The sequence below is a fragment of the Microcaecilia unicolor genome, chromosome 10, assembly GCF_901765095.1.
Source record: "Microcaecilia unicolor chromosome 10, aMicUni1.1, whole genome shotgun sequence".
Lineage (NCBI taxonomy): Eukaryota > Metazoa > Chordata > Amphibia > Gymnophiona > Siphonopidae > Microcaecilia > Microcaecilia unicolor.
The window spans coordinates 172,602,170-172,618,960 of record NC_044040.1 but is presented as its reverse complement, the minus strand read 5'-3'; the positions used below and the strand labels follow the sequence as shown (position 1 = coordinate 172,618,960).

Genomic DNA, 16,791 nt, shown 5'->3' with positions numbered 1-16,791 from the left:
TATGGCCCATTTGTGATTACATGCTAAGTGGCATACGTGACAAGTTTACAGAATACTAACACTTATGGCATCAAATGTGCATATAAATGCAATTATTCTATTAACTTGCATGCAAAATGGTGCTTTATGCTAGGTGTACTTTAAAATACCTATCCTCATAGTTAGAGCCTCCAGGAGGTAAACTTATTGTAGTGTTTAATCTACCATTTCAAAAAACTCTTTATTAAGGCAGGTCTTTGTCTCCATTCTACAATAGAATCCACTAAATATATTGGGTGTGGAAATATGAAATCGTAAGATAATGAATTAAAAAGAATATATCTCCACTGAATGAAAATGAAGCATATACCCAACAATGCAGCTGCTGTGAACAGAGGATTTGTTTTAGATCCGCTTCAGCTCTGTGCGATGTTCTGCATCTAGGAGCTCTTTGAGGCCTTTTTTCCTTAAAAAAATATACACAGCAGCTGCATTGTTGGGTATATGCTTTATTTTCATTCAGTGGAGATATATTCCATTCTACAGTAGAACAACTCCCATCTAGCGACCAGGAAATCTGATCAAAGTATATTTTGAAGATCATTTGTGCGAATGATCAGATCTCCTGCTAGTCACTTCTGCATTCCCAGATGTACACTTCTGCGAATGAATGAAACAAATGACCTACAGTAGAAAAAACATGCTTTTCAATTGTGCTTTATTCACCAATGAATTTTTACCAAGGTGCGCCAACCGATTTAGAATGCACTAAATACTAAGAAGCCTGTTTTATACCTATGGGATTCTTAGCATTTAGCGCACATTAATCATTAGTGTGTGCTAAGTCCATTAGCGCACCTTAGTAAAAAGATCCATAAATAAACAAGTTTTGAAAATAAGATAGAAAGGGAAATGGAACTTGATATACTGCCTTTCTGAGGTTTTTGCAACTACATTCAAAGCAGTTTACATATATTCAGGTACTTATTTTGTACCAGGGCCAACGGTTAGGTGACTTGCCCAGAGTCACAAGGAGCTGCAGTGGGAATCGAACTCAGTTCCCCAGGTTTAAAGTCCACTGCACTAACCACTAGGCTAGTCCTCCACTCCACACAAGACGGCCTATCTAATATAATAATTTGCTCCTCCAACATTCCAATGTGTCTCACTGGGATCATAACCACCTGCTGACATCACTCCTCCAACGTTCCAATGTGTGTCAGTGGGATTGTAACCACCTGCTGACGTCACTCCTCCAACGTTCTCTGTCCCCCCCTCCCTCCCAGTTCCATGGGACCCTGGAAATGGGAGGGGACACTGGAACTCGGAGGGAGGTGGAGGGGGCAGGGGAGAGATGCTGCACATGGATGGATGGAGGGGGCAGGGCACAGAGGACGTTGCCTGCATATGGATGAATGCAGGGGAGAGAGCATAATGCAGGGGAGGGAGGGGACCCTGAAACTCGGAGGCAGGGAGGGAGGGGGACGACGACCCTGGAACTCAGAGGGAGGGAGGGGGACGACCCTGGAACTGGGAGGGAGGGAGGGGCCCTGGCACACACACTCATGCTCACACACACACACTCTCACACACACTCTCTCAAACATACATACTCCGAGGAAAGCCTTGCTAGCACCCGTTTCATTTGTGTCAGGAACGGGCCTTTTTTTTACTAGTATACTAATAATTTCTCCCAATTTGTACCTAAGGGACAAAAGCTTAGTACAGAAGCCACAAAATATTCATTGACAAAGCAGTATTTTAATACAAAATCCTGATACCCTAAGTATGCTGCATGAATGCCATTTCTACACGAACAGGGAAGCCAGAGCTCAAATCCCACCACTGCTCCTTTTGATCTTGTGGAAGTCACTTAAGCATCCATTACCTCTTGTACAAATTTAGATTGAAAGCCCTCTGAAAAATATCTACTGTACCTGAACGTAGCTCACTTTGATCTGCTATTAAAACAGGCATTGACTAAATCCAAAATCCCGTCCCAAGTATTTGTAGACTAATGCAATTGGAGACTCATTTTCAAAGCACATAGACTTACAAAGTTATAGATTACGCTATGGAACTTTGGAAGGCTAAGTGCTTTGAAAATATGCCTCTATGTAATACCTTTGTAGGTCTAACAGGCTGATTATCAATTCCCCACGCTGTTTTGAAACAGTGCCCTAAAAATAGTGCCAGAATAGCGCAGGGAATTAACTCCCCAATGATCAACACTAACATGCTAATTTAGGTGCATTATTAGCATTGATCATCGGGGGAAAAGTGTGGCAGGATTTGCTTGGACATGTGCTCAGACACAATCTTCCCACAATTGTTTGACAGGTCTAAGTTGTCAAAAGCCCGGACCTGTCAAACACCAGAGATGGAGGTCCTTGGGAACCCTGGACCCCCCAATTGCTGAGGCCCTGGTGGCCTAGTGCCCCCTCCCCAAGCCCACACAACTCCCCTGAATAGTGACACGGGAGACTGGAGATCCTGTGGACCTCCAGCTCCCCCTGACTTCCCCAGACAAGAAGACGGGGAACTGGAGATGCGGTGATCTCCAGCACCCATAACCCTCCCCCAACACCAAAAATAATCTGTAGTGGCCTAGTGGGCTACAAACCAACCCCCCCCTCCCCCCCCCCGTGTGATGGAGGACGAAGTATCCTGGAATGCGCTGGTAGGGCTTTCCTAATTTGGGGGTGGGGGGGTGGGCTGGAGGTCTGCCTAGCATGGAGGGGGGGGGAGGGGAGGAAGAGCCTTAACCCTAACGCCAGATCAGAGCTGGCATAGGGTTAAGGCACTATCCGGCCCCTATGATCAGCGCTCTGATCACACAGCGGAATACCGCAAAGCTCATTTAAAATATAATTTAAATGAGCTCTGTGGTATTCCCTGCCAGACACCCCTCTGATCAAGTGCGCTGTGTAAATGTGGGCGCTAGTGGCCTCTAGCGTCCGCATTTACTTTTGATCATAAGTGCTTTGAAAATACACTGCCACGTAACTAAGTTTATGTGCTTTGAAAATGAGCACCTTAATACATTGCAAAACAATACATTTCTTATATTCCGTGATTTCCAGAGTTCTGGTTCATCGCAGATTACAACAAAGAAGCCACTCAGTTACTGGGAAATTTTGACATAGATAACTTAAAAGATAAACAATTAGATTTCCAAAGTTCAAGAAAACAAACAAACAAACAAAAAAGTTTCCAATGTCTTCTGAAAAGTCATAGTGTGATTCAAATCTAATGTTAGACAGCAGAGTCCAAATTTTAGCAGCCTAATATCAAAACAAGAAGGAAAAATCCCAAACATTTACATTTAACATAAGTTACAGTTAGAAAGTTAAGTGAAAACAGTTGTTCTGCATAATGTTCTCCCTGACAGGGAGAAAGTCGGTAATGAAAACGTATATACTGGGGCTAATCCATTGCAATTCTAAATATTATAGTACATAATTTAAAAGTTATTCTGCCCTCCAAAGGCAACCAATGTACAATTTTAGTTTGTGTCCTATAAAATCTTTCCAAAATAAACTTGCTTAAGTACACATCTCCTACTGAATAGGTGGACGTTTTGCTGATAAAACACAAATCTGGGTGGCACAATTTTCAGTTTAGCATTAATAATGGATGATGCAGTATCTTTATATCTATATAATTATCCCTTTCCAAGTAGTACAGTACATAAAGGATGGGAAAATATAGATTTGGGAATAGCCTTTTTTCCCCCACAGATGCCCATGGTGCTTCAGAAAAGGTATTATGCAGAAAACCAACAAGACAACATGGTTCAAAGGTTAATATAATATAAAAAAGAACTACTAATGTCTAACTAGTTTCTACTCTGAAAAACATATTATAGGATAGGGAAACATCCCAAAATTGTACATTTCTAAGTGCAAACATTTTTAATCATTTGTTATTATTATTATTATTATTATTATTAAGAACTATGAAAGAAAATACTTACTAGGAAATCTTCTGGTAGCCATTTGTCTCAGAGAATAGAAAACATCAGACATTAAAGTGGGACAGCTCATACTTGAGCATATTATTGCACTGAACACCTTGTCTACATAGTACCGTAGGTTCTCCTAAACAAAATTTAAAAAAAACAACTCTACTCAGAACTTTCAGCATACAACACAACTTATCTTTAATATACATAATTTACATGCTCTGTAAAGACATAATACACATTAGCAAATTCTTTAAAATATTCATTAAATGAAAATGGACTTAGCAGAAGTATAGAGCTGGCATTTATAGCTTGGGGAGGAGGGAGGTCGCAGCCATTGCTCAATGGTGACACCTGCTGTCTGCACAAAGAGCACACATGTACCAATTTTTCAGAGGGATCATGTCTGAGGCCCTGGCCTAGAACCATCACTCAAATGGCTGGGCTAAGAATGAGTTTATAATATGGAGGGAGAAAACACCCAAGTAGATGTGAATGAAGGTTCATGGTACTGTTATTACAGGCTGGTTCCAACTGAGGGCCAGATGCACAAAACTTTAATGACCCTCTAACGAGGAAAATTTGAAACATAGCATGCATTAAAGGCCATTTTCCGACGACGCTAGCAGCTAACGAAAACGGAATGCAAACGAGAAACTACCAATGAAATGTGGACAATTTGGAATGCACTAACCATACCGACGATTGCAACAAATCATTTTCCGTGAGAAATTTAACGTCAGCTCAGACCTGTCGTTAAGGCCTGAGCTGTCATCTCCCCGCTTCCCCCTGCACCATGAAAATCCAAGCTGGCATGTTTAAAAACAAAAGTGAGATTAAAAAAACACTTGGCTCCCCGCTTCCCTCTGCATAAAATAAAAAATGAACGCAAAATTGAAAAAGGATTGGGAGGGGGCAAAGGCACTCGTCAGAAGTGTCCAGTATGGACGGCCTTGCCCCCCCCCCCCAAGGTCGCCGCTGCTCCCTGCTTCCGCTCGTATAAAATAAAAAATTAAAACTAAACTAAAACGTTTAGCAGCCCCGGTCCCCCTCCCTTCCTGTCTCTCTCTGTACTCCTTCTCCCATAGCTCTGCCTCCCGGCATCCTCCGCCCCCCCTGAGCTTTTCGCCGCCGCTCCCCCCCTCTACCGGACCCCCCCCTCCGCTTTACCGACCAGCGCAGCACCTCTCACCTCTGTTTGAAGGCGCTGCATGGGATGGAACAGCTGATCGGCGATCACTGCTGCCTCCTCCGACATCTCTCTCTGTTCTTCCTGGGCCCGCCCTCCTCTGACGCGGTGACCTTGGGGGGGGGGGGGGGGCAAGGCCGTCCATACAGGATGCTTCTGACGAGCGCCTTTACCCTCTCCCGATCCTTTTTCGATTTTGTGTTCATTTTTTATTTTATGCAGAGGGAAGCGGGGAGCCACTGTTTGGGTTTTTTTTGTTGTTGCTGTTTTGGACGTTTGTGGCATGCGCAGAGCAGCCAGCATAACGCTTGGCTGCTCTGCGCATGCTTTAGGGGCCAATTACCGACGGGGATTACGAATATTTGACACATTGTACTTTTCAATACCGCACCAAACATGTGCGACTTGTTTTTTTGCTGCATGCTTCGTTTTTTTCAAATTCGTTAAGGACTTTAACGTTTTAGATTTTTTTTACGTATGGTTGATGCATCTGGGCCTGAGTTGGAATCCTGAAGCTAAAAGGAGAAAACAGCCAGGCTAAACAACAACAAAATCCCCTTTCCAAAAGGAAAGAAAACAGAACCATCTCCTCAGGCTGCCCTCAGTTATCTTCACTCAATATAGTACATGTTCTTTGAGCTATGTGAAAGCATATTAGTATCCAGCTGTGAAAAGATTCAAATACTCACCTTGTGTATTTCTACATTATCCCCTTCTTTTAACTTAATAGGATCAATTTCACAGGGTTTGGGCGAGTCGCATATCTGAAAAATACAGACCACCACACTTAAAAAAACAAACACAAAAACACCCCCCTCCCCTTGTAAAATAAGTGTTCATTACTAATAAACCCAGAGATCTAATTTTCTGCAACTAATGCCATACCTCATCAAGAATAGGTTTTAAAGTGACTTTCAGGTAGTGCTTCCCCACTATTTTCATCATCTCATCTAGACATCGTGTAGCCAGGGAGTTCCCTCTAAAAATTGTGTTTGCTTCTCTACAAGTTAAGAGAACAAACAAAAAAATATCAATGCAACATTCATAGCATTCACATATTTCTTGTAAAAATATAGGAAGCTCTTCACATGAAATACAGTCAGCTATATCGTGAGTGGAATCAAATAATGTAATCCACTCAAGACTACAGAAATAATAAAATATCAAGATTTGAAAACACATTTTCAAAGATCCCTTTTCATTTAGCAATTTTAACGTCAGTGTAATACAGAAAAGATACTACTTTAAAAGTTCCAGAACAAACTTCTTTTTGAGTAGTTCTTTAAATCACTCTCAAGTCTATCGCATTTTCAATTAGGTACCATTTCAGTGCATAGGGCAGCCTTTGCAGAAGGAAACTTAAATGTATGTGTGACTGCGTCAATGTATATGGATGAAAGGAGTGAAGGATGAATAAGGGAGCCTTGGGTGGTGAAAAATTAAGGAAGGGGAGAACATTTCTGAATGGAATGCGACAATGCTCTGAGTAACATATGGTTTGAGTGCTAAGGTTGTTGAAGCACAAATTGCCCTGAAGTGGTGAGCTTAGGTTTGGGGAAAGTTTGCCAGTGCTCTACGATATTGCTCATTTCTGAGCTTTTGCTATGTATGAAGTATTAGAAAATTAATCTTCCTATTTTTAATGTATTGTTTGCAACATTTTTTTTAACCCACAGCTGATAAACCTAACTGGCAATCATGGAACATACAATTTTCAATTTTACGTCCAGTTTATAAGCTAATACATTCTGATGTTTGTAGTCCTGTTTGATAAGAATTACATGCACCAGAATGCAAATAGGTGGGAAAATGTGGGGTACAAATGTAACAAAATCCTATATAATAAAATGCACCTCCAACATTCTGAAGCTGACTGCATGGCTGAGCCATTCCTGCTCTCTGTATCCATCTCCTGAATTGACATAACATACTTCCGGGTTCGTCACAAGCAGAAGTGACCAACCACACGAGGTTTCTCGGCTTCAGAATGTTGGAGGTGCATTCTATTAAATAGGATTGGTCAGTTCCTTGAAGCACAGCCAGAGCTCAGTGTCCTGCACAGTAACGCTCAGACACCAGAGAGAGAGAGGGGGGGGGGGGGGGGAGGGCCTGACACCAGAGAGAGGGAGGGAGGCGGGGCATCTCTGTCACACACACACACTCTCACAGTCAATGTCTTTCTCTCTCTCACTCTCACACACTGTCTCTCACACACTCTGTGTCTCACACTGCATCACATTCACTCTTTATGTCACACAGTCACTCACACGCTCTCTTGGTCTCATATACTCAGTCTCACAGAGAGTGTCTCACACACACTGTATCTGTGTGAAACACACACTCTCTCTCTCACACTGTGTCTCACATACGCACTTGCACACACTCATTCTCACAGACACACTCGCACCCAGACTCACTCTCTCTCTCACACACACAGACTCACTCTCTCTCACAAACACACACACACACTCGCACATTCACTCTCTCTCTCACACACAGTCACTCTCACATACATTCTCTCAAACATACACACTCCGAGGAAAACCTTGCTAGCGCCCATTTCAGAAACAGGCCTTTTTTACTAGTAAATAAATAAAAATAGATGAATAGATGGAACCTTTTACTTTTTTTTTTTTACCACATAACTAGTTTTACTACCCGCCTTAAAACAAGGTCTCTATCCTCATCCAATTAAAGAGCTTTGCATGGAAAGGTTCCTCACCTACACACAGTGGCATCCATTTAAAAACTGGTAACAACTGTGGGAATCCCTGCGCCAGGCCCTGTAAACCTTACAATTCTGAGAGATAGCTGTAGGCAACTCAGGAATTCCCAACGTAGGACTTGAAGAAAAAGTAACAGTTTTGAGGCCACTCAGCAATACTGATCATAACATTATCACCTTTGAGGTAACTGAAGTGCAGACATTGAAGAAATATACTGAAACAGCATTCAACTTTCGAAAGGGCAACTATGATAAAGTGAGGAAAATAGTTTTTAAAAAGCTAAAAGGTGCAGCTGCAAAGGTTAAGGGGTTAAATCAGGCATTGCACATTTAACATCTTGGAAGACCAAACCAGATGTATTCCATGTTTCAAAAAAAAGGAGGAAGGCAGGCCAAGCGACAACCAGCATGGTTGAAAGATGAGGAAATAACAAAAAGAACAACTCTTTAAAAAAAATTGAAAAAAAAAAAAAAAGATCCAAATGAAGAAAACAGGAAGTAGCATAAATACTGCAAGTTAGATGAATAGCATTCATAAAGAAGGCTAAAAGAGAATCTGAAAAGTTTGCTGTAGAGGCACTTTCAGAAGCAGAAAACCTACAAGGGAGTCAGTTAGACCATTAGATCATCAAGGAGTGCAGAGATGGGGGGGGGGGGGGGGGGGGGGGTCTTTAATAGATGGGAAAGTAAGGGCTTATGAACCTATAGTCAATTGGTGGGGGTAGATAGGTTTATCTCTTTCCAGAAACTCCAGGAGCGGCTTGGTGCAGAGAGATGTGACTTCTTAATATAGTGCACCAAGTGTAAAATTATATGAGAAAAGGGATGATAGGGTTAGAGGAAGACGAGAGTAGAGATAGTTGAGCAATTTGAGGATCTATGGGTAACCTCTCACATTATGAAAGGGACAAACCACTAATTATGATTTCTTGTGGGCATGGAAACAGGACCAGGGTGGAAGAGGATCTAGGAGCCTATTGGAAAGTGGTCTGTTAATTCCTCAATCAAGGAACATGCAAACAAGATACTGTACAGATCGTACCGTACCCCATCTAGATTGAGGAAATTTTCCTGATGCCTGCAGCAGCTGCTGGAGGCAACACAGTCAAGAGGACACATTTTGACACATATTGTGGGGATAAAATAGTAGACTGGAAGGGTGAGCAAGGAAATTCATGTTTTAATCAATGGAACTCTTGTGGGTGGAGCCAAAAATTTGACTACTGGAACTGCTCTCACCAGATTAATTAGTATGAAATATGTGATGAAGTGGGGACTCATGAAAACAAGAAGCCTAATAGCTGGACACTGGAAGCATGTGGATACTCCATCTCTGCCACTGTGACAAAAGAAACTGGAGTATATAGCCTGGTTGTATAGCAGAGGGATGGCCCAAACTGGAACACTATTGGCATGGGATGGAAATGGGAGGGTGAATATTATACAAATAAGAATTATTTAGCTATGGGTGACCATCGTTAGGTGATATATTGTTAAGCAATACAGTATATATTTCTATTTTAAACTGTTCTTTTGGAACTAAAAAAATTAAGAGATAAAAAGATCATCAGGAGCACTCAAGGAGGACAAGGCCATGGTAGAGAGAATAAATGAATTCTTTGCTTTGGTCTTTACTGAGAAGGATGTAAGGGCAATACCTGTGCCAGAAATGTACTTATGGGTGGCAATACCGCAGAACTGAAAAATCTTGGTGAATCTGGAAGATGTAATAAGCAAAACTGACAACATAAAGAGCAGCACTGGACGGTATACACCCCAGGGTACTGAAGGACCTCAAAAATCAAATTGCAGGTCTCCTACTGGTAATCTGTAATCTGCATTAAAATTGTTCACCGTATCTGAAAATTGGAAGGTGGCCAACACAATGCCAGGATGATCTAGGAAACTACAGACTGGCAAGCCATGCCGAACTGTGGAACTATTATAAAAAAAAAACAAATTTACTAAACACATAGACAAACATGAAATCAACAGATTCAGCCAAAGAAAAGTTTGCCCCACCAACTTGCTACATTTTTTTTGAAGGTGTGAATAAACCTGTGGAAAAAGGTGAGCTGGTTGATGTAGTGCATCTATATTTTCAGAAAGCTTTTCACAAAGTCCCTTATGAGAGATTCCTGAGAAAATTAAAAAAAGCTATGGAATAGTAGGCAATTTTCTGTTGTGGATTGGGAACTGGTTAAAACAGAAAACAGAGTAGGGTTAAATGGACACTTTTTTCAATGGAGGAAGATGAATAGTGGAGCACCGTAAGGCTCTATACTGGGACCACTGTTTAACATTTATAAATTATTTGGAAATGGGAATGATGAATGAGATGATCAAATTTGCAGATGATAAAACTATTCTAAGTTGTGAAATCGCTCGTAGACCACATTCTGCAGGAGGAATTTGGGAGGCTAGGGCATTCAAATGGCAGATGTAATTTAATGTGGACACTGGAAAGAATAACCCAAATTACTGCCACATGATGCCGTTTCACATTAGGAGACACCATAGAGGAAAAGAAATTAGGTGTCATCACAGGGCTCTTCAGCTTGGAGAAAAGAAGGCTGAAGGGAGATATGATACAGGTCTATAAAATAATGAGTGGAGTGGAACGGGTAGACGTGAAGCGTCTGTTTAAGCTTTCCAAAAATACTAGTACTAGGGGGCATGTGATGAATCTACAAGGTGATAAATTTAAAACGAATCGAAGGGTCTTGTCAAGACTTTTGCAGGGTTTCCTTTGGCAGGGGAAGAGGCCTAGGTTGCCTTTAGACATTGTGGCTTCTCCGAGGGACAGAGGGGGGATGGGCCTTCTGAACATTAGATCCCTAACGATTGCATTTGCTATGCGCCATATGACTGGTATCGGGGGTCATCAGACTTTTCTTTGACACCGATAGAGACGTCTGTGTTTCCAGAGGTCCATTTTAGTTACCTTCTACATAGTGGTGGGAATCTACTGAATCATGCCTTTTTGAGACATCCATTACTGCACTCTCTAAGGGCTTCCTGGTGATGGATGTGCAGGAAGCATCATTTTTCAGCTGGCAACTCTCCTTGGCTTTCGATTTGCAACAATCCTGATTTTCCTCCGGTCAGGGGCATAGTATCTTTAGTAATTGGGCGAAGAAGGGTATAGTGTATTTAGCCCAGGTAGTTACAGAAGAGGGCAACATGCATTCATACTCCGAATTGCAGACTCAGTATGGTATTCCTCATGGGCACCTATTTGAGTACTTTCAATTGCTACATTGACATGGACGGATTTGACAGAAGATGTAGTGGAAGTATTAGCGGAGGCTTTTTCCTTGGGGGCCCAGCAATCTGTACCATTGAGATTCCATCAGCAATTGAAAGACTCAACCCCGGAGATAGACTATGTGCGCCTGGCTCATGGCTGGTCAAGGGATCTTGAGTGTGAGGTATCTCCTGATGTGTGCAGATCCTACTTAAAATCCTTATATACCCAGAGGCTCTCGATACTGCAGAGAGAGAGAGGCTGTATAAATGGCTCTTGAGATTATATATATATATCCCCACGCAGAGCATTCCTAGCAAAATTCATGAATAGCGGGAATTGTCCCAAATGTGTGTGTGTGTGTGGGGGGGGGGGGGGGGAACTGGCCACTTTGGGACATATGTTCTGGCGGTGCCCATTAGTACAATGATTTTTTTTTGGGGGGGGGGGGGGGGGGAATACTGAGCAATGTAGAACAGATGTGGAGTTGTACTTTAATGGGCGACCCTTTGATGCTCTTTTATAATTACAAATTTTCATCTGACCCCCCCAGAGGGATTCAAGGGTTTTATTAAGATAGCCATACTTTTTGGGATTACCACTATCTTGCAAGCCTGGCAAGTCCACTCAAAAACCTTCGTTGCAAGCCTGGAGGTCGCAACTAATGGATCAGATACGGTTAGACCGATGTGAAATAGGGGACCTCGAGAGCACCACGGGTCTTAAATTTCAGGTAATGTGGAAGCCAGTATGAGCTACTCTGCCCCCAGCTGGAAGAAGTTTTTTTGCTGAATTTCTAACTAGGATGTGATATATTGGAAAAGTGAGGGTGGGTGGGCGGGGAATTGGTCAGATGGGTGACTTGAACTATGCATGTAATAATTGGGGGGGGGGGGGCAGGATAAAAGAAAAAGAAGATAAATGGTTTTGTTCATGAGAACATTAGTTTCGAATGCTTTAATGTCAGTCGGTAATAAGGTATATGCCTTCTGTAATGTTCCTGAGCTTTGTATCTATTAATAAAAATCATTTGAACATAAAATGAATCGGAGAAGTTTTCTTCACTCGTGTAATTCAACTCTGGAATTCGTTGCCAGAAAATGTGGCAAAGGCGGTTAGCTTAGCAGAGTTTAAAAAAAGATTTGGCCTGCTTCCTAAAGGAAAAGTCCATAGACCATTTAAATTGGACTTGGGGAAAATATTTCTGGGATAAGCAGCATAAAATGTTTTGTACTTTTTTGCGGATCTTGCCAGGTATTTGTGACCTGGATTGGCCACTGTTGGAAACAGGATGCTGGGCTTGCTGGACCTTTGGTCTGTCCCAGTATGGCAATACTTATGCACAGATAATACATTAAATTCTTCTGTTCAGCCCAAGTCTTCAAGACAGATTGAACACTGATTGAATGCTGTTGATGATGTTCTGTCTTTTCATTTTGTTTCTTTATTTGCCTTAGATTAGTGTTACTATTGTTTTTTTCCTTTTTGTTTTATGCTTGGAAAACTTTAATAAAAATATGAAACAAAAAAATTCTTCTGTTCAGTATGTGATAGTGGCCACAAAAACAAATAGAAGGTTAGGAATTTAGAAAAGAAACTGAGAAACATATCATAATGTCTCTGTATCGATCCATGGCAAGACCACTCCTTGTGTACTGCTTGCAATTCTGATCATATCTCAAACAAGATACATTAGAACTGGAAAAGGTATAGAGAAAGCAAACAAAATGATTAAGGGGATGGAAGGACTCCCACATGAGGAAAAAAAAAAAAAAAGAGGCTGCTAAGTGGAGCTATGATTGAGTTCTATAAAATCCTGGACAGAGTGGAATGGGTAAAACGTGAATCCAAAGTACAAAGACTGGGAAACACTCCATGAAATTACACAGTAGCACTTTTAAAACAGAAAATATTTTTTCACTCAGCATATAGTTAAGCTCTGGAACTCTGCCAGAGCAAGTGGTAAAAGCAATTAATGTAGCTAGGATTTAAACAAAACAAAAACTTTGGACAAGTTCCTGGAGGAAAATTCCATAAACCATTAAGGTAGACCTGGGAAAAGCCACAGCTTATCCTTGGTATTAAGCAGATGGAATGGAGGATGAACAGTGGAGTGCCGCAGGGGTCAGTACTGGGAATAGTGCTATTTAACATGTTTATACATGATCTAGAAAAACGGGATGACGAGCGAGGTGATTAAATTTACAGATGACACAAAACTATACAGATGACACAAAACTATTCAAGGTTGTTAAAACACATGCGCACTGTGAAATATTGCAGAAGACCTTAGGAAATTGGAAGACTTGGCATCCAAATGGCAGATGAAATTTAATGTGGACAAATGCAAGGTGATACACACTGGAAAGAATAATCCGAATCATAGTTACCAGATGCTAGGGTCCACCTTCAGGGTTGGCACCGAAGAAAAAGATCTAGGTGTCATAGATAATACGCTGGATATAGCAAAAGAGAGGGAACGAAGTACAAACTCGTGGAATAACTTTCTGTATCCTATCCGTTAGGATACAGAAAGTGAAAGTGCATTGTTGCTTTGTAGCCTTTACTATATGAGACGTGGGTAAGGAAAGGGTATGATACATACCTGTAGCAGTTGTTCTCCGAGGACAGCAGGCTGATTGTTCTCACGACTGGGTTGACGTCCGCGGCAGCCCCCACCAACCGGAAGAAGCTTCGTGGGACGGTCGGCACGCAGGGCACGCCCACCGCGCATGCGCGGCCGTCTTCCCGCCCGTGCGCGACCGCTCCCGCCAGTTGAATGACTAGCAAAAAGATGAAAACGCAACTCCAAAGGGGAGGAGGGAGGGTAGGTGAGAACAATCAGCCTGCTGTCCTCGGAGAACAACTGCTACAGGTATGTATCATACCCTTTCTCCGAGGACAAGCAGGCTGCTTGTTCTCACGACTGGGGTATCCCTAGCTCTCAGGCTCACTCAAAACAAAAACCCAGGTCAATTGAACCTCGCAACGGCGAGGGAACAACAGAAATTGACCTACGAAGAACAACTAACAGAGTGCAGCCTGACCAGAATAAATTCGGGTCCTGGAGGGTGGAGTTGGATTTACACCCCAAACAGATTCTGCAGCACCGACTGCCCGAACCGACTGTCGCGTCGGGTATCCTGCTGGAGGCAGTAATGAGATGTGAATGTGTGGACAGATGACCACGTCGCAGCCTTGCAGATCTCTTCAATAGTGGCTGACTTCAAGTGGGCCACCGACGCTGCCATGGCTCTGACACTATGAGCCGTGACATGACCCTCAAGAGTCAGCCCAGCCTGGGCGTAAGTGAAGGAAATGCAGTCTGCTAGCCAATTGGAGATGGTGCGTTTCCCGACAGCGACCCCTAGCCTGTTAGGGTCGAAAGAAATAAACAATTGGGCGGACTGTCTGTTGGGCTGTGTCCGCTCCAAGTAGAAGGCCAATGCTCTCTTGCAGTCCAATGTGTGCAACTGACGTTCAGCAGGGCGGGTATGCGGCCTGGGGAAGAATGTTGGCAAGACAATTGACTGGTTAAGATGGAACTCCGACACCACCTTCGGCAGGAACTTTGGGTGGGTGCGGAGCACTACTCTGTTGTGATGAAATTTGGTATATGGAGCATGAGCTACCAGGGCTTGAAGCTCACTGACCCTACGAGCTGAAGTAACTGCCACCAAGAAAATGACCTTCCAGGTCAAGTACTTCAGATGGCAGGTATTCAGTGGCTCAAAAGGAGGTTTCATCAGCTGGGTGAGGACGACGTTGAGATCCCATGACACAGTAGGAGGCTTGATAGGGGGCTTTGACAAAAGCAAACCTCTCATGAATCGAACGACTAAAGGCTCTCCAGAGATGGCTTTACCTTCCACACGATAATGGTAAGCACTAATCGCACTAAGGTGATTCCTTACTGAGTTGGTCTTGAGGCCAGACTCTGATAAGTGCAGAAGGTATTCAAGCAGGTTCTGTGCAGGGCAAGAACGAGGTTCTAGGGCCTTGCTCTCACACCAAACGACAAACCTCCTCCACTTGAAAAAGTAACTCTTTTTAGTGGAATCCTTCCTAGAGGCAAGCAAGACCCGGGAGACACCCTCAGACAGACCCAACGCAGCGAAGTCTACGCCCTCAACATCCAGGCCGTGAGAGCCAGGGATTGAAGGTTGGGGTGCAGCAATGCTCCGTCGTTCTGCGAAATGAGAGTCGGAAAACACTCCAATCTCCACGGTTCTTCGGAGGACAACTCCAGAAGAAGAGGGAACCAGATCTGACGGGGCCAAAAGGGCGCTATCAGAATCATGGTGCCGCGGTCTTGCTTGAGCTTCAGTAAGGTCTTCCCCACCAAAGGTATGGGAGGATAAGCATACAGGAGGCCGGTCCCCCAATGAAGGAGAAAGGCATCTGACGCTAGCCTGCCGTGTGTCTGAAGCCTGGAACAGAACAGAGGCAGCTTGTGGTTGGTCTGAGAGGCGAAAAGATCCACCGAGGGGGTGCCCCACTCTCGGAAGATCTTGCGTACCACTCTGGAATGGAGCGACCACTCGTGCGGTTGCATGACTCTGCTCAGTCTGTCGGCCAGACTGTTGTTTACGCCTGCCAGGTACGTGGCTTGGAGAAGCATGCCGAACCGACACGCCCAACGCCACATACCGACGGCTTCCTGACACAGGGGGCGAGATCCGGTGCCCCCCTGCTTGTTGACGTAATACATTGCAACCTGATTGTCTGTCCGAATTTGGATAATTTGGCAGGACAGCCGATCTCTGAAAGCCTTCAGTGCGTTCCAGATCGCTCGGAGCTCCAGGAGGTTGATCTGCAGATCCTTTTCCTGGAGGGACCACAGACCCTGGGTGTGAAGCCCATCGACATGGGCTCCCCACCCCAGGCGGGATGCATCCGTCGTCAGCACTTTCGTGGGCTGCGGAATTTGGAATGGACGTCCCAGGGTCAAATTGGTCCGTATGGTCCACCAGAGCAGTGAAGTGCGGCAACTGGTGGAGAGGCGGATGACATCCTCTAGATTCCCGGTGGCTTGGAACCACTGGGAAGCTAGGGTCCATTGAGCAGATCTCATGTGAAGACGAGCCATGGGAGTCACATGAACTGTGGAGGCCATATGACCCAGAAGTCTCAACATCTGCCGAGCTGTGATCTGCTGAGACGCTCTGGTCTGCGAAGCCAGGGCCAAGAGATTGGTGGCCCTCGCTTCGGGAAGGTAGGCCTGAACCGTCTGGGAATTCAGCAGCGCTCCTATGAATTCCAGAGACTGAGTTGGCTGGAGATGGGACTTTGGGTAATTTATCACAAACCCCAGCAGCTCCAGAAGTTGAATAGTGCACCGCATGGACCGGAGGGCTCCTGCCTCCGAGGTGTTCTTGACCAGCCAATCGTCGAGATATGGGAACACGTGCACTCCCAGCTTGCGTAGGTAGGCCGCTACCACCACGAGGCACTTTGTAAACACTCGTGGGGCAGAGGCGAGCCCAAAGGGCAGCACACAATACTGAAAGTGCCGTGCGCCCAGGCGGAATCTGAGATACTGTCTGTGAGCTGGCAGTATCGGGATGTGAGTGTATGCGTCCTTTAAATCCAGGGAACATAGCCAATCGTTTTTCTGAATCATTGGCAGAAGGGTGCCCAAGGAAAGCATCCTGAACTTTTCTTTGACCAGGAATTTGTTCAGGCCT

The 16,791-nt window shown here is 43.9% G+C and overlaps 1 protein-coding gene across 2 annotated transcripts in view; it reads right to left on the bottom strand.

The window, feature by feature from the left end:
* The window catches only part of RASA2 (RAS p21 protein activator 2), a 216,491-nt gene that overhangs the window by 63,612 nt on the left and 136,088 nt on the right, over positions 1–16,791 (bottom strand). For both annotated transcript variants that reach the window (XM_030216595.1, XM_030216596.1), the window contains exons 12-14: positions 6,018–6,132; positions 5,822–5,896; positions 3,956–4,079 (exon numbers count right to left, since the gene is read on the bottom strand). In XM_030216595.1, the coding sequence (XP_030072455.1) occupies positions 3,956–4,079; positions 5,822–5,896; positions 6,018–6,132 (314 nt within the window). The remainder of the gene's footprint in view (positions 1–3,955; positions 4,080–5,821; positions 5,897–6,017; positions 6,133–16,791) is intronic.